Source organism: Siniperca chuatsi, linkage group LG10, assembly GCF_020085105.1.
Source record: "Siniperca chuatsi isolate FFG_IHB_CAS linkage group LG10, ASM2008510v1, whole genome shotgun sequence".
NCBI classification, from domain to species: Eukaryota; Metazoa; Chordata; class Actinopteri; order Centrarchiformes; family Sinipercidae; genus Siniperca; species Siniperca chuatsi.
In genome coordinates, this window is record NC_058051.1 from 5,957,856 (window position 1) to 5,979,519 (window position 21,664).

Here is a 21,664-nt window from a genome sequence, read left to right on the forward strand (position 1 = left end):
TCTCACTCACACTTCCAAAATCACAAACACTGCCACCTAACACAACAAGAGACGCTGTCCCAGTGCAAGAACCAACATCAGTAGTTCCCAACTTTAGATCCAGGGGACTTCAAGGGATCCTTGACTAAATTCTAGCAGATCCTCAGCAAAAGTAAAAAGTTTGGTTTGACAGTTTGAGGAGTGACATGGCAGGAAATATAGAAAAACAAGGAAGGTTGAAATCATATAAGGTGAATCCACTTTAATGTGCAGCATCTTCGTGTTATCCTGTCATATACACTACCCAAATACATCAAGCAGTGACCTACTGCATTGTGTAATTATTTCTGATAAATAAATGCATAATATTAAAATTTCCATGACTTTTGAAATTGCCATGGCTAGTGAAAGCTGTTCATGTGACACAATCATATCTGGTTCTCAGCTGCTTGCATTTTTGAAACAATTTCAAATTAGATATGTAAAGTCAAGACCCCAATATGTCTTAAATAAAGGCTGATCTTATGTTGGTTTCGAAATATATTCGAAATAGATTTCCCAGGTACTAGCATGGCTTGGCCATTGTGTAGCTGATTCTCAGCCCATCTCCGCATGTCTAAAACATATCCAAATTATGGGCAGCCATTTATGGGCCAGAGGCAGGTCACATTTGGTGCCGACTTTAAGCCGCAATCAGCCTTAATCGGGTGGTTACCTGGGTTATCTTGCTGTAATGTTTTTACAATTTTTAGTTTTCTCTTCAGGCTAATTTTTGAGATATAGTTGGCATTAGATTTTATTAGACCTGGTATTATGGCCTTAAAATATCTTACTTTGATCTTGGACATACTGTGTTATACTGTATATTTTCCTAGGCTAGAGATGTTCTTGCATTGGTCGACAAGGTATTTGAATGAGATGAAATATCCCAGTTAGCACACTAGCTCTCACTTATTAATGTCGTGAGTATGTGTCTATGTGCCTAGCCTCCCAGACTTTTTACCTTAAAGTCTGAACTCTTTATGGTTACGAAGATGTCTGCCTTCAGAAAGAGAAATAGAATAGTTTTTCACTGAAACTCAAAATTAGTGATGACAGACTTAGAGATGACTGAATCAGAGATGACAGACAGTGGACATCGTAACATTACTGGTAATGCCGACAATTCTTCCTCTTCTCCTGGCTTTGATCTGAAGCTCCCCTCCTTTTCTGTCTGTTTGCGATGCATGTTTTCTGGAGGATCAGGCAGTGTGGAGAGCCAGGTGTGAGGGGCAGGAGTTGATAAAGAAGCAAGCCTGCTATCAGGACACATGGCCTGATAAAGGACAACACTCACCACTGCCACTTCCTGATTTATAGTTGCTGCAACCAGAGAGCAGCTACGACTACAGCAACCCCCATTTTACTGACACTTATATTTTCTATTTATTTATTTTTGTCACAGAAAACCCTAACTATCATAGAGCCTCTTCCTCTAATAGCTTTTTCAGCCAAAACTTCTATCCCATTGGGATAGAAGGAGCAACATCTGAACACTGACAGTAGATTATTATTTAGTCTGAGTCATAAATTATTAGACTTAAACTACATGGCCAAAAGTAAATGGGTATCCCAACATTACATTAATATGTAGCTATAAGAGCCTCCATCCTTCTGGGAAGGCTTTCCACAAGATTTTGGAACCTGGTTGCAGAGATTTGCTCCCATCCAGCAAACAAGAGCATTAGTGAGGTTTGCCACTGATGCGGAGGCCTGGCTTGCATTCAGTGTTCCAATTAATCCCAAAAGTGTTGGATGGCTCTGTGCAGGCCAGCCCAATTCTCCCACACCAAAACAAAATTTTATGGACCTGGCTTTCTGCACAAAGGCATTTTCATGTTGAAAGAAGAAAGGGCCTTCCTCTTAGTGTTGCCATGACGTTGGAAGCACATTATTGTCTTAAATATCATTGGATGCTGTAGCATTAAGAGTTCCCTTGATTGGAACTAAGAGGCCTATCCCAAACAACGAGTAACAGCCCCAGACCAGAATGACACATCGGTTAAGGTGAAACATTGGTCCTTCATGCTCCACACATGTCATTTTTTAGGTAGGTCATTCTACTAATACACAGTATATTGCTCCTACAGGAAACGTTAAGTGCCACACATTGCCATATCCAGTTCACAGTCAAGGCTGTTAATCCAAGAAGGGAGTGGATGTCAGTACTACATGGAGAGATGAAAGAAATGAAAGACTCTGAAAGAGCAATAAACAGATTAATAATGTGGAAGGTTCCAGTGGCCAGCCTCGCCTCTCTCAAATAATGCTAAATCAGCATCGGTTATTAGCCTGCCCCTAATTGAATATGATTGCGAGTTGTGCTAATGCAATCCTCCAGGTGTAATTGGTGTCAGAGGGAGAGGAACATCTACTGCTAGCCCTGTCTGTCTACAGGGACTCGTGTTTGCGTTCTCATTTGTTTCCTGCCCCCATGTGACATCAGTCAGTACCCTGAACATGTCTGATCCTGCCTTGCCGTTTCTTCAGGGAAAAACTGTGCCTCCAGAAGCAGGCAATTCCTCAAGAGATGATCCAAGTGAATCCTCCAACTAATAAGGAAATTGTCAAAAGCTCTCTAAGCCTTTTGCGTATCTCAACACTGTCTTTTGGAGAGAAAATACAAATATCATCTGCCTGATTCAGGCTTGAAATGCAGTGGAAAATAGCATATTTATAAGCAAATATGAACAGCCTTACACAGTGATAAATACAACCAGTGACTTTTCTCACTCAGTTCTGTCCAGTTTTCCAGTACCTGTTGCTCAAAAACATTCCCAGAGACATTCCCAAAGGATAGTGCTGGCACCATGCTTCCCCATACAAATGGTGATGATCAGTACCTGGCTTTCACTAGAAATAGCAATTGGCATTCAGGCCAAAGAGTTCAATTCTTGTCTCATCAGACCAGAGAATCTTTTCCTTCATGCTTTCCGAGTCCTTTAAGTGTAGTTGGACAAACTCCAGCCAGGCTGTGTGGCATTTTCTCAGGAGTAGCTTCAGTTCCTACCACTTTCCCATAAAGTCCATTTTTTCTGCAGAGAACTTCAGAAGCTCTTTGTGTTCAGTTATTTAGTTTCAGCTCTAGAAAGAGTGTTTTTGGGTGGTTCCAAATTTCTTCAGTGATGGAGCCCACTGTGCTCCTGGGAACTTTCAGCGCTTTAGCATCTTTTTTTTTATCCTACTCCTCAGATCTGTGCCTCCAATTCTATCTGTGGAGAGTTTTTTAAATTTCATGGCTTGGTTTTTAGCTCTCACATGCATGTGAACCGTGACATAGTTTAATATACAGGTGTGTGCCTTACGAAAGTATTTCAAATCAATTGAATCTGCCCCAGGTGGACTCCAATAAATTTTTACGCTGACTGAGTTTAGACTCAGTATGGAAACTTTGCATCTCTGCACTATCTGTTCTGCTGCACTGCATCATTAAGCACTACACCAGCTGTCAGCAACACAGCTTATCAAGAGCTATAAAAAGAAAGGACAACAATTAATTTTTACTATTTAATTGTTTTATGGCTGTGGTTCACATTATGAATGTTAAAACACAGGAAAATTATAAGTAAATATATGTTTACTGCATCTGAAAATAACATGTTAGCACTATCTTTTTGTCAAGATAACATTATCTTGATAGACGCTGCTTAAAAATTGACCACAAAAGTGCAAAAAGTTTATGTACTTTTTTGTGAATATGCACAGTAAAAAGATTCACTACACAGAACAAAGTATGTGAAGTCAGGAAAAAAACTGATTCCTTTGCAACTTTACAACCATTTGAGAGATGTTTCAAGGATCATCAAAAAGAAAAAGAAAGTTCGAAATGCACTGCAATACGTTTGTAGATTTATGACGTACAACTAATTTACTCCATTTAAAGTCTTGTAAACATGTAAAAGGGACTTCATATTTTCCAAATTCAGGGTATTTATTAGAGCCGATTTGCCAGCGAAGTCATGTAAAAATACCTGAAACACACATAAACACACACACACTGAGCCTTTGACTTATTACTTATCTCCATCTAGATGAGGCTTGTGCCAACTGCTCTTTCGGGGCAATCTGCGATGCCCAGAGCAGGCAGTGTGTGTGTCCATCGGAGTGTGTGGAGTCCCACCAACCTGTGTGTGGCAGCGATGGCACCACCTACAATAGTGAGTGTGAGCTGCATGTGCGGGCCTGCAATGAACAGATGGATCTCCGAGTGGTCGGCCAGGGAGAGTGCAGTAAGTAATGCATACAGTTATAAAGTATGTGTCTAATACGTACAGTGCATCATACTTATTGTTTTTGAAACCCAACATCAAATGAAGAATATAAATGATTCTTGGCATGTACATGAATCCTGGGTGATCATGAGAAAAATGCAAAAAGCACACCAAGATGTATGAAGTTCGTTTTCTCTAGCTCTAAGTTAAATGTACCTATAAAAAATACAAGCCCAACAGGAACATCATACAGCTGCAGGCAGGCAGTTCATATTCTAACAAACTTGGAATGGAGTTGCTGGATACTCAGATGGGGAATTACTAAGAGGACATGTATATGTCAGTTTTAAGAGAGGGCTATATTACAAGTGGCATGCATGGCAGTTAGGAAAGGACCAGAGACATCTCATTTAAATATCTATTCCAGAGATGCATTAAATGCGTGGTGTAAATTAAATACATCAAAACAACTCCATGAATATTTCCTTTTCTTGCAATGACGCATCATGCTCTGACCTGTCCCTCTGCTGTGTGTGTAATTCAGAAACATGCGGCAGCACTGTTTGTGCCTGGGGTGCCCGGTGTGTCCAGAATAAGTGTGAGTGCCCGCAGTGTTCAGGCAAGGCCTTCTCAGCGGTGTGTGGAAGTGATGGCACCACCTACAACAACGAGTGTGAACTCCACATGTCCTCCTGCATGCAGAAGAGGAGAATTGATGTGGCGAAACTCGGCAGCTGTGATGAAGGTAGGAAATGGACTTTGAAATGGTGTAATTATGTTAACCAATCGGCCATTGAAATGGTGTAATTATCTTTATCAACTGACCTGTGGTACTGTATTCAGTCATCTGTGGATTTTCATAATGGTTCCAAATGCCACCAGCAGCATGCCAACAGGCTAACATAACAAAAGATAAAGTGAGAGTCATACTGCATGTCCATAAACAAAACCTGTTACACGAACAGAAATTACTTCTGGGTGATTAAGTTCAGGTCAGCTGTACATTTCAGAAACAATATCTTTGGCTATCTTGTTTGTTTGTTTATCAGTCCATCTCTTATAGTCCATTTCTTCAGGTAAGGTAAATTCTCAAATAGTTGCCAGGTTCTTTATTTACCTCAACTATAGATAGAGCCAGTCTCATATAAGAGACAACCATTTATTTCTATTTTATTATATTTTATCAGATTTTAGTAAAAAGCCTCCCTGTTTTCTGATCTGCTTCTTTTCTTATTTGTTGCAGCTTTTGTTTGTTGTTTTTGGATCTCAACACTTCCCCCATTTTTACTTTTTGTCTCAATAAATTAAAACAAATTATTGTTGGTCCTACTTTGCTGTTCTTTCATTCGGTGTTAATCTACTGTGAAACTCAACACTTCTTGCACAGATGTTTAAAATTGAAAGCCGTAAAAGCCATAAAACTTCCCATCTTCCTAGCAGGCTTTTAATGTGAGAAGGAAGTGTTAAGTTTCATTGACATTAGCGCAACACCGAATGAAAGAATAGCAAAGTATAAGTGAATGAGAACAGTATTTTCTGTTAAAGAGAGAAACTCAGCAGACTGGTGGGTATCACATGAACATTTTTCCTTAATTTACCAAAGTAGCGATGATAGCACAAGCAATTTCACTAAGCTTTTATTAGGGGCTGGGTTTTAGTTGTTTGTGTCATCACAGCAATTGAATACCGGCTTTTATTTGAGAATTATGGTATAAATTTTATCAAGTGTGTGACCGATGGCACTTAATGTGAGCATCCCTGATTTCTACGCCTGTAGCTCTGTCGTTCCTCCACATTCTGAATAAATGAGATTTAATTCACCGTGCAAATCATATCTTGATCAGCACTGACAGACTGAGGCAGGTATCACAGTCCCTCTCTCGGCCCATCTTGGGGACAACTCTGGAGGGAGGAACATGCCAACCTCTGGTTGTCATGCAGACGGCAGTGATGCCATTCCCCCGTGGCTGTTGGGTCGTCACAGGGAACATAGTCGTCCTCTGACAAGGTGTGAAGGGGGGCAGATTACACCTGCCAGCAGGAGGGATGGCTGGAGAGAAGAAAAGAAGAAAAGAGGGGGTAGATGGAGGACAGAGCAAATAGAGATGAGAGGAATCCTCTTCCATTTTGATTACTAGCCAGGGGTGTTTCTTTTTTTTTTCTTTATATTTTTCTCTCTACCATTGTCTACCGTATTGGCCCTGGGCCTGTGAGGCGAATCATGCCGCCAATGCTTCTCGTGGTCGATTTAACATCATTTCATTGACTGAGACGAGTGACCTTTTTTGTATGTGGAGCATAAAGAAATGTGAAACTGTATGCCCGCAATGTACACTCACTGTCACCACACACACATACATCTACACACACTGGTATCAGGCAAAAATGCTCTCGTGTACCCCCTCAAAGGCATTGCTTTGCTTGTGGTGGCTGATGGCTTAGTTTTTCTTTTTATTCTCTCTCTTTCATACTGTCTCTGAACATGCTCCCTTTTTTTCATCACTTGCTTATTTTGATTTAGAGAAAACCATCAGGCTTACACAATAGAATCTTTTTTTTTTCACTCCCCGTTGCTCCCTGCCATCCCACCCACTCATGTCTCTCTCCATTTTGCACTCTTCTCCATCAAAATTGTGCCTCTCAACAAAAGGGGAACCGATGCTTTCACAGATAGGGGTGGAGATGGGATCATCTGCAATCTATAAATTTCACCCTAGGGGTGACCACTATCCCTGTTGTTTTCTGCAGGCTCTGTCCCCGGTCCTTTCACCCCCCTCAAGTCTAACCCAGACCCTCCACGGGAAATCTGGTGTGATTATAAAACGATTAAAATCAAGTTGCTGTTTTTCAGCTTGAAATATCTGCATTTGGCCATGGGATACTTCTCTTTGGGTACACACTGTAAAAAGTATTTGTTGTTGATGCATTCACCTGCCTAGATGTATGGGTGGTAGGTTTTGACAAAATTAGGAGTATATATTGTGTAATACAGCTCACACAAAATATAAGACCAATGACTGTATTTTCTGTTGTAGACAGCAGCGAAGCTCTACATCACCGGTGTGGACAATCCCCCACTGCATACTTCATATCTAAGAAAAGCCTGGAGAGGAAGTGAACATGTGATTTATTCGCTTACGTAGACCTGACTTAAAAACCATCCTCATTAGTCTTGTTGGGGGGAGGGGGTTACAGAGCATAAAAATGGAAGTTGTTTTTTTTTCCCGCCTTTTGTTTAATAGTAATGAAAAATGACAGTGTTCCTACTGTTGGCCATACAGGGAAATTTATCACCTGTTTAATTTCACACTTGGGTAGGCATGGCCTCAGCTCCTTTTCTCGACACTGACAAAGTGGCAACTGTGAGCAGTGCATCACCTACGGGGACCCAGGCCCTTTTTAATTGAATAGACATTTAATAAACAAGATTATGAATACAGAATCACACAGTGATACACAGTCCACACCCTCTTCACATCGCACAGATCGGATCAAGAAAGCACCAAAAGACATGAAAGGGCATGAAAAAATAAAGAAGCAAAGTGGGTAGCTGGGTGGGGAAAGAGCTCATTGGAGTGAGATCAGCGGATTTTTTCTTCATGGTCCATCCATCACAGGGCTTGTAACCTTCTGTTTAGGCAACAAAACTTCTTTTCTCCTTCTGCCGTCTCCAAACACCCCATCCCTTCTCCCCACTGGGCGTGACGCTCTATCCCTCTCTATCTCACGGAACTTTATTGGGACTAACACACTGTCACATCTGTCAAGAGCAGGCCATACATGGGACTGATAAATGGAGCAAAAACAAAGGTAAATCACGCCGCGTCACATCCTTCGGTAAAGGCCATTGTCATTTTCGAACTTTGTAGTGACACGCGCTACAGTCAGGGAGGATTTGTTTCGAATGATAGATGTCCAAGTTGACATTCACACATGATATCAGACGTATCATAAAAAAATTGGTCACACTTGGAGCCACTGATGTTGACACGACTAATATGGTGGACCAAACATCTTCAGGCCATCACACACATTTTTACCTCTCTCTGTTATTCACACTTATGCTCCTCTTTTCCTCTTCTCTCTGTTTTCTTTAACACTCAGCTTTAACAATAGCATCCATCACTTCTCTTATTTCCACTGTCATATCCTGGATGTTTTTTCCTCTCTGTCTTTCTTGGACATTATTATTATGCTATTCATTTCCTTTCTTCTCTCCGATGCTGAATTCTGTCTTCTTAATAGAGCTCCCTTGGCTAAATAGACTCTGGCTTCTGACATGACTGAGTAAAAAGGAACTGATGGGCAGTACAGAGAGAATAGCTGATGCAGCCATCTTAGCTGGGGAAGTATTAATTGAAAGGTTCATAGGCAATGCGGGTGGCAGGCACATCAAAGAGCAACAGCTAATTAGGCCCCCCCATTCGCCCTTCACTTTTATTTATTCCATTCTAATGTCTTACCTCTTTTATTTATTTATCTTGTCTCTGTAAGGGGGACTGAGCGGAATATGAATTGGCTACTCCTGCATTTCCCTTTTATTGCTGAGCTGGCGTACAGTATACAGATACAGATGGCCAACCGCCAGTGCCTCCGCTTTTATTACTTCTTTGTCTGATCTGTTCTGGAGTCAGCTGACTTCTGGTTTTCAGATGACATCTGAAGCCAAATACCTACGATAATGTCACTGGCAGTTGAAAGCCATTAGCCAGTGCATCATCACAAAATGCTATGTTTAACTTGGACTGTGGTTCGCAATTGATAAGTAGCTACAACAGCAAATCCAAGCTAAAATATTAGGGTCAGAGGTTCTGCTGGTTTAAAATTGAGACAGAGCGAGTCCTTAACAAGTCCTGATGTTTGTGGGGGATGTGGCCTCTGAAACGCTACAGAAAGCTCCAGCTCCACTCTTGTATTCACTGCTAATGAAGTGAAGCCCCTCCACTGCCCCTGCCCCTCCCCTGCACTGTGACCTGCTCCATAATCTACTTTAGAAGATGGGTTATGCTAAGTGGCACTTCCATCACTATGACATTGATTTCACCATTAGAAGTGGCGCATCAATACAGAGAGTTGAATGAGAACTAAAAGTAGGAAGGAAGAGAAGGATTCAACTTGATTACCTGATGCTTTTTGAGTCTTTCAGCTGCACTGGGAGCTTTTAGTTGGGCTGCATTCCTTTTATGAATAACAAATTTGTTTCAAATGAACTTGCCAGCCCACAGGGTGCCTCTCTCTCTGTCTGACATTCTCTCCATCTTTCGTGCTGACTGCTTTCATTCCCTGCCTTCACACACATTCACCTAATCTCCCTCAGGAATTCCATTGTAGGTGAAATTTGCAACTTCAAAAGCAGGATCCTCCCCCTTTTTTTGCCTGCACTATGCAACAGCCCCCGATTTGTTTTTCATAAATGAAACTCCAAACTGTTCTGCTGGATATGTTTTTTTCCCCTTCATGTATCCCTTTTAAATCTTGGATTCCTTACTTTGTGCTAAAGTTTGCACAACAGTTGAACAATGACAACAGTTTTGTGAACCCACAAATCCTGGACAGTGATTATGGGTCTTTGTTTGGCCTGGCTACCTCTTTTATTAGGAGGTCAGCTTGAGTAGCTCTCTTACTTCGATCCAGAGAAGTGCATTTTTAAAACAAATAAAAGGGCTTCCAGGGTCACTGTTAAAAAGTTGCTGGGACAACTTTCTTTAAAGTCTCAGGCGAAAATTAGATTTCATAGAACACTATGCAATTAGTTGTATTCTCATATCAGGAAGCAGGCACCCATAAAGTAGGCCTTGCCACCAATTCTCTCTGCACACTTGGAGTTAATAATTCCCTCCCCTTTTTGTCTCTGATTTAATTGAAATGAAAAAGATGCCTTGCTGGTGGTGCAGAGATGTTGTGTCTAATTTATTTAGTCAATCTCTTACCCTCACTACAGTTGGTCATTATCTTGTATTACCAGCGGTGCCTTAGTTCTCTCTCCCCACCACCAGTGTGAGGGAAATGTAAATTATCCTAACTTTGTGACGTTCCTAATGTATAAGTGTAGTCTTAAGTTAAAGAGAAATGAAAGTAGGACACTGTTTCCACCTGATGCACTGATAAAGGGGCATCTTCCTCGTGTGTTTGTATGTTTTATTAATGATATTGCGTACTTGCTGTGTTTATAATGCAGACTGTGGCTCAGGAGGGTCAGGCTCAGGGGTGGAGAGCTGTGAACACGACCGCTGTCGCATGTTTGGAGGCTCGTGGGACGAGGATGCAGAGGACGACCGTTGTGTCTGTGACTTCACCTGCCAAAGTGTGCCTCACAACCTGGTACGGCTACCTTCAAAACCTCTCAACAGTAACCACTCACATGGTTTAGTCATTAAGACACAATTGATACAAACTGTGTCAAAATCCTTTTTCCCAGAGTGATAACTGGAACACACAAACATCAGACACATACGGCTGTCGACCTGTTCTTCCTATTAATAGCTGTATTTCTACAGTTCACCAGGGATAAACGCAAATTAGTTTAGAAATTATATTAAAAAGCACTCCTTATAACTTAAGATCTTGTCTCCTAATCATCAAATTTGGACTTCAGTATCATTGTCTTCAGCTTTTCTTGGTGCAAATTTACCAAAATGTACAAATATGAGATGAAAAATGTTTTAAAAAATGTTGGAGTTCACCGACTCCATGACAAGATTATACTTCCCGTTTAAACAATTTCAAATTGCATAAAATGTTTTTTTCATAAAACAGTCCTCGAACTTGTATTGTACAACTGACATGCCAATTGATAGCACTTCTGAGTAGTGTAAGTTATTTTAAAATAACAATGTAGACCATTTGACAAAAAATGAAAATTAACTAAAGGTCCACTTACTCGTTTTTCCCAGGCTCTCATCCACATCTCACGGTCTTCATCAGTGGCAGTTTGCTTAGTCGTAATGGATGTGGCTTAGTTGTCATCACATCACCTAAGTATGGAACATTGTCAGATGATAACAGGTGGTTGTTGTGGTTTGGTTACGTTGCTGAAGTTCCATACTTAGGTCAAGTGATGACAACTGAGCCATATCCATGACAAATGAGCAAACTATCAGCAGATGAAAACTGTGAGATGTGGTTGAAAGCTCCAGAATGAACCAGTAAGTTGACCTTGAGTTAAGATTTAGTTTTTTTATTTAACTACTATTTCCAAGTTTGAGGAGTGAAACCGAGCCAAAGGAGCCTAGGGTTAAACCGAACATTGCGTAATACTCAACTTTCTGTCATTGTTTTGTAGGTTTGTGGTTCAGATGGAAAAAACTACAGCAACGAGTGCGAGCTGAAGAAGGCCAGATGTGAGAAACAAGAGCACTTGTTGATTCAGAATCAGGGACCCTGTGCAGGTCGGTATATTACACCACTCAGAATTAATGTCATTACAGTGCGCAGAAGCACCCTCACCAAGACTCATTGTCATTGACATCCCATTTCTCCACTCATTTCATCCATTGATGGGGTAGTAATAGTCTGTAGTTGGAATATAATTCTGACAGCACTGCTGTTGTCTCTCTGCAGTGTGACCACTGTAGCCATAAGCAAAAGAAGCAAAGAAGTTCAAGGTTAAACATGATGTGTATGTTTGTGTAATTTGTGTAAAAGTTAAGAATCTTTCTCACGGGCACATGTATTGACTGAGCTGATAGCAATAATGATTCACTGTCAAAATAGCCAAAATATCCCGGATACGGGAGCTGCCATCTCGCGCTGGTGACGTCATTTGGAGCCAGAGTCTGCGCAGTAGTGATCGGGGTTGGAGCCACGGTATTGAGGGCCTGCCCATACACCCGGCCGACTCAATTGCAGGGCTCAGCTGTCAATCACGACGTGAAACCCTCTTTTTATAGCATCAAATAACTAATTAAAACCAAACTTAAGAAGATAAAAATTAACACTTGAACATACATCAGCATGACATGAACTACCTAAAATGACAGAAACCATCTTTGGGAAACATTTATTTGACGTGTATTTAGATTTTTTATTTTAGCCCATGTCCCATCCGCTAACATGGAGGGGGCGGGGTTTATGACCTATACTGCAGCCAGTCACCAGGGGGCGATCGAGATGTTTGGCTTCACTTTTGGGGAGCTATCATGTCGTCCATCTTTATATACAGTCTATGTATCAGCCAAAATAGTTGTTAGATCAGTGGCTAAGTAGCAAAGGTAAGCCGTCTTCCTCTTCATGGCTATGTTAAATGAAAAGCTTTTGCTCTAATGCTAGCACAGGCCGGGGAGCAGAGCAAAAGGCACTTAAGGGATTTCGTGTGATCATTCCAGCCTGTTTGATTCCCCGTGGGTCTAAAATAGAGGAGGATGGATAGAGTTCAAGAGAGAGTGAGAAAGAGGGAGCAGCCAGTGTTTTCACACACATCCCTGCAGATTCTTCTCCTTCCTAAGCTGGCCACCTTGGGCACTGACTGTCACGCTTTTCTACCATCCATGGATAATCAATCCTTTTTTGAAGAGCTCTCTATGGGTACGAGAGCTCTGGGCTCTCCTCTGCTATTGGCAAATGGAAAAACTCAGATCTTGGGGAATTTCACTGCCCTCCACATTAGCTATGTAAGGAGAAACTTAATTTGACCTCAACTCCAGAAACTTATCAAAACATGCCAGCTTTCACTAGCGAGCATGAAAGCAACCTTGTTTTTTAGAGGTTCTGACTTTGAAAAAAACTTTACCTCTTTTATATACAGTTTCAGCAGTGTCACCTGCTGCATGTACATTTGTATAGTTTGCCATAGCATTTCAAACCATCCTTTGGCTGCCTACAAACTCAAATCTGGGTCAGGGATTTCATTAAAATCCAAAGAAATGCTTATTGGTTTACTAGACAAGCAAACACATGCATGTGCCCTCACAGGAATATTAAAGACTAGCTATAATCACAGCGCAGCAGCAGCAGCAGACCTTGAAAATGGGAGGGTAATATTGCACAGTGAGCTGCATTGTGCCGGACAATGGCCACTGAAGGGGAAAAACCCTTGAAGGGTGGAAGAACATATGAAATTAAAAGTTCTCCTTGTCCTAATAGGCACAGTACAGATAGCTGAATGGAGCGCTGGAAAGTGGCAAGTTAAATGAACTGTGTCCAAAGCCCATCTCTGGAGTGGGAAAGCACTGGAAAAAGAGCGAGCCGAGTCATCACCATTAGGCTGAGGCTCATATCCACACCAGTAACAGTGTGATTTATGGCCCCTGTATCTCAAGCCTCCAAACTCCAAATGAGCAACACAAGAAAAAGAGATCGGGAGGGGAATAGAGAGAGACAGAGAAAAAAGGGAGGGAAAGATTTCTGCATTCTATCTCTACAACTTTACTTTTCACTCCAAAGCCTGGAGAGAATTTGAACAATGATATTTTTGCCTTGGCCATTAAACAAACCCTGTTTTCTTCCCACTGTGTGTTTTGTTGTTCTCTTCCAATTTCTGGAGAAGGGCCAGGTTTTGGGAACACATTTTCATTTTGTTGAAAGTAGTTCTTTATTCAGAGCTGTCACACTAGTTTGAAGGCTGGTGCATCCTTAGACAAAGGAGCTCTCCACACACTGTGCACAGGCAAAAAACTGCTTGGCACATTCCTTCACATTATGCAGAAGGCTTTCTTTTTTTTTTTTTGGAAGTGTGTAGGGCAGCAGCGCAATTCTGTAATATTAGACAAGAACAAATTAAGAGAACATGCCTCCTAGTAGGTGGTAAATGTCAGCTGCCGCACATTCACCAGCAACGCCATTGTTTGTTTTCACTGGAGGTAATAGCATCATTTTCCCCCTGATTTTGAGCCATTGTGGACAAAGTAGCAAATAGAATTGTTATCTTGAAGCCGGCTGCCAGCCTCTCCACCTCTGCCCCTCAAGCCAATCTCATTGTTGGCAAAAAGTTACATGTTGCTTGGAGATTGTGTTGTCTAATTCCCCCCTAGCAAACCCTCCCCACCGCAATCACTCAAATGTTGGTGTTCTTCTTTCTGTCCTTGTGCCATCTTCCCTCCCATTTTGTTCCTACCTCATCAGCGATTTCAGCCACATCTCTGCCTGAGCTGACTGCACCCCAGCACTGCAGTCTGTCTGTGTACGGCTGCTGCTCCGATAACATGACGGCTGCCTTAGGAGTTGGACTGGCTGGATGTCCCAGTAAGTCCTCTTTTATGTCCCACTTTGACCCTTCACCTTCGATGTGTCTATGTATAGATACTATCAGGCTTTTTCAGCACATTGGGCTTACTGTCCTTGCCTGCAATTACAGTACCAAAGTTGCAGAGGAATAATTATGATAATGTTGCACCATATCAACAGAAAAATCTCTTCATCTGACGATCTTAACGAATGATAGCACATAGATGGTGAAGAAAATGCTGCATCAAGCTGTTAGCTAGGGGATACAGTATGGATGGAGAAAATGCAGACTTAGAAATAAGGATATACAGAGATTTAGTAAAGGGGAAACTCACCTAAGCGCACTTTATCCACCTTTTTATTTGTGGAATAGGGCTTACCCAACATTTGAGCCTAGCATAAATCTTTAATACAGAGTATCCATCATAGCAAGCAGTATTCAACTGTTGTAAGTTATGTGACGATAGCGTCTTTCAAAGTTAGAAAAGCATAAACTTGTGATGTATTGCAATTGGATTGCTGCTGAAGCAGTAGAAGTTAAAAGTGACATCCATGTTGCTTTGTACTCCTCAGGTACCTGTCAGTGTAACGTCTATGGCTCCTACAAGGGGACGTGTGATCCAGCCACTGGCCAGTGCTCCTGTAAGCCGGGTGTCGGGGGACAGAAGTGTGACCGCTGCGAGCCGGGCTTCTGGAACTTCCGTGGCATCGTGACAGAGAACATGAGCGGCTGCACCCGTAAGGAATCACTTATTTGTATCTGTGCTGATCGAGCAAATGTACTTGCAGGCATTGCACCTGACTTCAACAGCAGAATCAGTAATTTGTTACAGTGCTAGTCACTGTATGTATGCTGCTTTTTGTTCCTTCCCATAAATTGCTTATGGCATCCTTACACCTTCTTTCCACAAAGGGTCAGTTCACCAGAATTACAAAAAAAACATATTTCTCTCTTGTCTCAAGTGGCATCTAGCAATGCAGAGAGTTGTGGTTTTATTTTGTTTTGAGACATCCGTCTCTGAGATTTCTGCTGTGGCCTCAATAGTCAAGTGAATTTTATATTCATATAGCCCAATATAGCCCAAAATCAGAAATCACACATTTGCTTCAGAGGGCTTTACAATCCAAAAAAAAAGAAGTAAACTGGGGGAAAAAGGAAGAAACCTCAGGAAGAACAACAAAGGAGAGGTCCCTCTGCCTGGACAAACAGACATACAATAGATGTACTGTACATACTGTACAGAGTTGGCGAAACAGAATGACAATATTAAGTTAATAAAGTACAAACACATGATATTGACTAAGTGTATAGTGTAAATGTAAAAAGGAAAAGAGTTTCAAGCAGAATGTAAATGTGTTTTGATTGAAGAATGTGGTTCCGATGGAGGTGAAAGGAATTAAGTTCAATTAGTTTCATTTTGTTGGTCGTCAAAGCATTGAAAAATTTTAAGATTTTAAAAAATCAACAGCACTGTGTCTGTCCTGAAACAATGTCTTTAGATAATCGATAGACCTCTCTGTGAACAGTTTTCTTTGGAACTACTTTCTAACAAAGAAAGAAATAGTCCCTTTTAAAGCTTCTGACAGTGTGTATCCAGAGTAACAGAGAAACTGGTTCTGGAAAAAGATGCTGTAGTTGAATTTGTAAACCAAATTTTTTTTAACAAAACAAAATTCTTTCACCTCATTCTATTGGGATGGAGCCAAAAACATTTTGAGACAGATACCGCAAAACCTGGACAAATAAAACCAAATCTACATGGTTGTGTTTGTGTATGTTTATGTAGAAGGAAATCCTACTGTGTCCTTAAGTCCTGTCAAAAGTGTATTGAATGAACTGTTTTCATTTGTATTCAAGTGAAGACTGGGGTCAGAACCCCTTGTTTGTCTTGGTGTAATGCAATATGGTGACCAGCTCGTATCCTGCCGCCAAAGCCACAGAGCTCTTACAGTCAACAGCAGGAAGCCTGTAGGTGCATCACCCGTGGCCTGACCTTAACAAGGTTTACCCAAAGCAAGCAGACAGCACACTGCACACCAATACCAGGTTCAGCAGGACAGAACAAACATAATTGATTCTAGGAACATGATGGGGTTGATGTTCTTCCCTAGGGTTGTTTTCTTGAGTTTCTGTTACGTACTCATCCTTCTCCTCCTCCCTTTCCTCCCTTTGTGCCCCCTAAGGCTCGGTGAACTATTCCCAACCCTTGACTCTCAGACATAGATGTATCTGAAGTGAAGAGGCTAAGGTTGCCTCAAACACACTTTGTACACTATACAAACCTATTCGTATCCCTCTTCCTGTCATTGTCGCTAAATGATACTTTTTTCTCATCAATCTTTCTCTTCCTTTTTTCCTTTACTTCTCCATGGCAGCGTGTAACTGCGACGCCACAGGCTCTGTCCGGGACGACTGCGAGCAGATGTCGGGTCTGTGTTCTTGCAAGACGGGAGTGAAGGGCATGAAGTGCAACGTGTGTCCAGATGGAAGCAAGATGGGCATGAATGGCTGTGACAAAGGTAATAAGAGAGAGTACCAAGGCAACCAGTGGAGCATTAATAAACAACATAAACACACACACACACACACACACACATTTTTCTCTTTCGTCCCAGCTTTTCTCTATCATTCTAAAGTGTCTTTCTGTCACTCGTCTGATCCGTGGATCAGCCTTGTAGCAGCCAGTTCTTTCTCTGTCTGTTTTTCACATCCATCTTGTTTATTGGTACAGGAAGGAAGTGGCAGCAGGGCAGTTAATCGATAGTGATTAGGAAAATACTGGAGTGTACAAATGACATGCGCGTGACACATCACCCATTGATATTTTATTTTCTCTACATCATACTCCATTTTGGATGATTCAATACTTGTGCATGTGTATGCTTACACTTCTGCATAAGGACTATTCATTACTTTGATTTAAAATGAAAATAGCCCCAGTGATTGCACAAGCTAAAAAGCTGGTTGAAGGAAAGGTTAGTTCCTGCTGTGGGGGCCTGCAGCTCCTTGATTAAGATGCACCATCAGATATCGACTGGAAGTCAAACGCCTAATGAAGCCAGCAGTCCCGGCACAGTGGTGGGGCACTCCGCCACACACCCTGCCAGATGAAAAGACAAGGTACTGAGAACTGGTAGCACATGAAAGCAGGAGCCAAGTGGGTGGGGGGTACTCTAAGCCTCTGTGATGCTGCAACAATGTAAAGACCCCACACTTGCAGCCTGGCAGGTGGATGGTGGGCTCCCCGGCTGCAGCTCCTGCTGCGGCAACTTCAAGGCTTCAAACGCTCCTTTGAAAAAAAAAAAAGGCAGGGCCAAAATATCCTGAGTGCACACCTTTACACAACTCTTTATTTTATTTTTTTTACCTCATTAAGGCTGTTAAGGGAAAATGCTGTGGTCTATGAAACTATGACTGATTCACACTGTGTGACGTGCAGGTAACGAGACAATTTTATGATTGGTTGTTAAGAGACTAAAAACAGGTCACTCACTTAGAGGAGAAAAACTTAGAGAGCAATGTCCGTCCCCTCCGCATTTTAAAATCAACCAAAGTGGAGTGAGAGGTGTCAGGGGTTGTGGCTCTGCGCAAGGCTAGTTCAGTATCACCCTAGTTACCATCACTAGCGCTAACACTATCCCAAAGCAAGCCAACACATAGTTCTAACAAGATGAAGAATTCTATCAATAATAAACATGCTATCAGTAATGCAGATAAATCTGTACATGCTGTTTTTATTAATGTAATGACTGTTTATCAGGCAGAACGTCTGCTTACTTAATAAATGTAAGCAGAAGTTCTGTTAATTGTGAAAGTTTAATATTAAATATGCATGCAAATGTAACTTTTAATTTAGCTCCACATTTTTTACAGAAGTGTCACAATCAGAATTCATAAAGCAGCTATACTCCATTGCTATAAACTGTATGAGAAAGGGACTGTACGGAATGCGTAACAACACAAAACCATTTCTTCTTCCACAGGTCCTGAGGCCCCAACTTCATGTAAAGAGTTAGTGTGCAGTTTTGGAGCATCTTGCATTGAGGTGAACGGCCAAGCTCACTGCGAGTGCCCTTCACCTGACTGCGATGAGAAAAATAAAACCAAGGTGGGTCTTTCAAACTGTCAACACTTAAGAAATTGGTAGTTTGAGCTACAAGTTTGCAACTCAGTATAAACAGAAAGACGTTGTTTCAGTGGCCTACAGGGAGTTAACATGTGTTCCCATCTCCTCTCTCTCCATCTCTGTCACTGTGGAGCAGGTGTGTGGCTCAGATGGGGTGACCTATGCCGACCAGTGCCAGCTGAGGACCATAGCCTGTAGGCAGGACAAGGACATCACAGTGCAACACTTTGGACAGTGCACAGGTGAGCCCTGTCGAAGCCTCCATGCATCACGCGTCGCATGGATGGCCAACTGTTGTCAGGCTCCAATCAAAGGATAATGAGCAGTGCCGTGGCCCTCAAATTATCCCCCTCCTGCTGTTTCTCCTCCTATCCGTCTCTCTGTCTCTGTCTCAGAAAGTAAAGGCACAGCAATCTGTTTGCAAATTTAGCTTGAATTTTGTGTCTACCAGAAAGTGCCTGCACATGATAGCAGTGCTAGCAATCACTTATTTGTGATTAAGCAAATCCAAATATTATATTTCAAAAGACACATTTCTAATTCATGGATAAGATCAAAGTGACATGTAAGGAGTCATCTGTATTCAAGTTCTCTTCTGAGAATTCTGCTTTTCATTGTTTGTAATACTGCACTTTCTCAAGCTCCATGATTATGATTATCTAACAGCAAATATTTAGTTAATTTCATTGAGTACATAGAGTACAGTTAAGTAAGCCCTGCCCTCTCCCTGCTCCTCAACTGCCAGGTGAGAGCAAAATCATGTGCACCACTGGAGAAAAGTTAGAATAAGAAAGAGAGAGATTTTGCAGCATTTTAAAACCAAGGGCTCTGTAGTTTGACTGGAGTCTGAGTCTTGCAATCCCACAAGATAGCAATGACACTCCCTGTCTGCTTTCTCGCTCCTCTGTTGGGATTTAGCTTCATCTTCAAAACCTCCTGTTGGGAAATGCGTCAATCCCTTTGCAGCTTTACGCTGCCAGGAACACAACGCTGTTTCAGTATGATGGAGGATGTAGAGTACATGTGTACTGAGTAAAAGATACAGCTCTTGGCCCTTGGTCCAGATGCTGATGGACATTGTTTGGATCGATGTAATAGGTGCTGGGACACGCGCCAAGGCCATGGATTTCATGTACAGTGACGTTGTCGCACTAACTGCCAGCTTGTGTCACAACGGGGTTCTAGAGACACCACCGGCAAGCGCAGTCGGAAAGCGGAGTGCCAGCTGTGTGGTTCTGGCCATGAGCCACTGCCAGGTGTCTAGCATTTTAAGGGGGAAGAAAATGTTCATTCACCTCATCGCTCAGTGGGCACAGATCAGGTGACCTAATACTGTGTCACCAAAGAAAGAGTCCTCTTCATACATCTCCCTTGAGCACTTTTTGTCAGATCCAAACTAGGTCATATCCATAGGAGGCAAGGTTGTTGACATGGTCTGTGTTGAATTGCAGTTGAAGGTACACAGATAAAGAATCCAAATATGCTCAGCAAGAGATCGACAAGGCTTTGATAAGTCCCTGAACATCTGGTACTTACAAATTCAGTGCCGTGGGTTACCAGCAAAAGGAGCCAAAATCCAGTCTGGTTTCACATTCCTCTGTTGCCTGGCAATAGAGATGTGGGTTGTGTGTAATCCCTCACCTAGCATTGCTGCACACAGAAGGCAAGAAGACGCCTCGCAGCGGCCTCTTTCTCTATCGAACGCTCAGGGGAGGAACAGACAGGCGAGTGCTCGGGCCCACCGACAGCCACAGAGGATCTTTTAATTTCTTCTCCCGGATGCAGTCGCACCGCGGGTAGCTGCTCTGTCGCTGCTCGAGCTCATTTCACGTGTGGCTGGGTGCGAATTAGCATTTGCTCTGCCTCCACCCCTCACCACGCCGCAGCCCTGCCTGCCCTCCCTCCCACTGTTTACATGCAGTGCTTCCAGACTCCCGGCCTAAGCACTGTGGCATGCTAATGCTCACCAAGCTGCTATGTGGTTTGAAAAGAGAAAAATGGCAACGGCTTATATAAATGACTGAATATAGATCTTTTTTAACATCATTGATCTGTTGCAACTTTCTATTATTCCACACAGTGTGGCTACTGATGCACGGTCTGCCACTAATGGGCAAAAATTCACTATCATGTAGAAGAAGCTCCATAAAATCTGTCTGCTTGCAGAGAACTTGCAGCTAACTGTGATGTTACCAGCTCTCTCTGAAGTCTCCAAGCTAAAAGAAAGTGCAGCCACAGAGTATAGGGAGGAGTTTTTCTGGCTTCTTTGCTGTGTCTCAGCAAAAGATGAAGTGATATCTGAGAAACCCAGCAAAAAATGCAAGAGCTACTGTACCAAGCAGCAAAGGGAGGGCATTTGGACTGATGAGCAAATTCTGGCGGTGGGGGAAAATGGTCACCAAGTTGGCAATGACCTGCCTCTCCCATATGGTGTTATCACCTGTAGGTTCGCAGCAAATTGGCAACGAATGCCAGCATATGGCCCTCCGCCTGCGTATTAGGGTTCTGTTGCCTTCACCATCTCTCCTCCATGTCCTGTGATTTTCTCTCATTATTCAATCCGTCATTCTGTTCCCACTGTTCGCCTTGCCATATTCTCCCATTGTTAGCTTTGTTAACCTGTTTTTTCTTTCTGTAGGCATTTGTCCCTATCATTTTCTTCTTCTTGGCTCTGTGGTTCCCTTGTCTTTCCACTCCAGTCTTCTGTATCCAGATTCCTCCTCCTCACTGAGTGCGGCTGACACCACAAACAATCTTAATAACCACCTTTCAACAATAACTACTCGGCTGAGACAAGCTAAGATGACAATGATTTTTTTCCCTCTCCATCCTGTGACATAACTGTCCAATGCTCCACTGAGAGGAAAAAGGATAAAAAAAAGGCAAATGGACTGTTAAACCTCATTAAGAGAAGCATCAGCTGAACAGACTGTGCTGCCAGTCTTTCTTTTTCTTTCTCCTCTTTCAGACCTTTTCAGAGTTCTTTTCTTTCCTTATCCCATGTCACGGAACTCGATGCTCGAGATATGCACACACACCTAAACACACAATAAGCACTTCCCAGGGAGCAAGCCGCCCTGACGCTAAGCTTGGCACCTGACTGACAGGTGTAGCCAAGAGGAAAGGCAATGCATGCCACAATTCTTG

The 21,664-nt window shown here is 42.3% G+C and overlaps 1 protein-coding gene across 10 annotated transcripts in view; it reads left to right on the top strand.

Annotated features, from left to right (window-relative positions):
• agrn (agrin) overlaps nt 1-21,664 on the top strand; it is a 254,683-nt gene that overhangs the window by 187,963 nt on the left and 45,056 nt on the right. For all 10 annotated transcript variants that reach the window (XM_044209939.1, XM_044209931.1, XM_044209933.1 and 7 more), the window contains 9 exons: nt 4,050-4,247; nt 4,774-4,974; nt 10,408-10,550; nt 11,512-11,617; nt 14,289-14,408; nt 14,964-15,128; nt 16,767-16,910; nt 18,375-18,499; nt 18,654-18,759. In XM_044209939.1, coding sequence (XP_044065874.1) covers nt 4,050-4,247; nt 4,774-4,974; nt 10,408-10,550; nt 11,512-11,617; nt 14,289-14,408; nt 14,964-15,128; nt 16,767-16,910; nt 18,375-18,499; nt 18,654-18,759 — 1,308 coding nt within the window. The remainder of the gene's footprint in view (nt 1-4,049; nt 4,248-4,773; nt 4,975-10,407; nt 10,551-11,511; nt 11,618-14,288; nt 14,409-14,963; nt 15,129-16,766; nt 16,911-18,374; nt 18,500-18,653; nt 18,760-21,664) is intronic.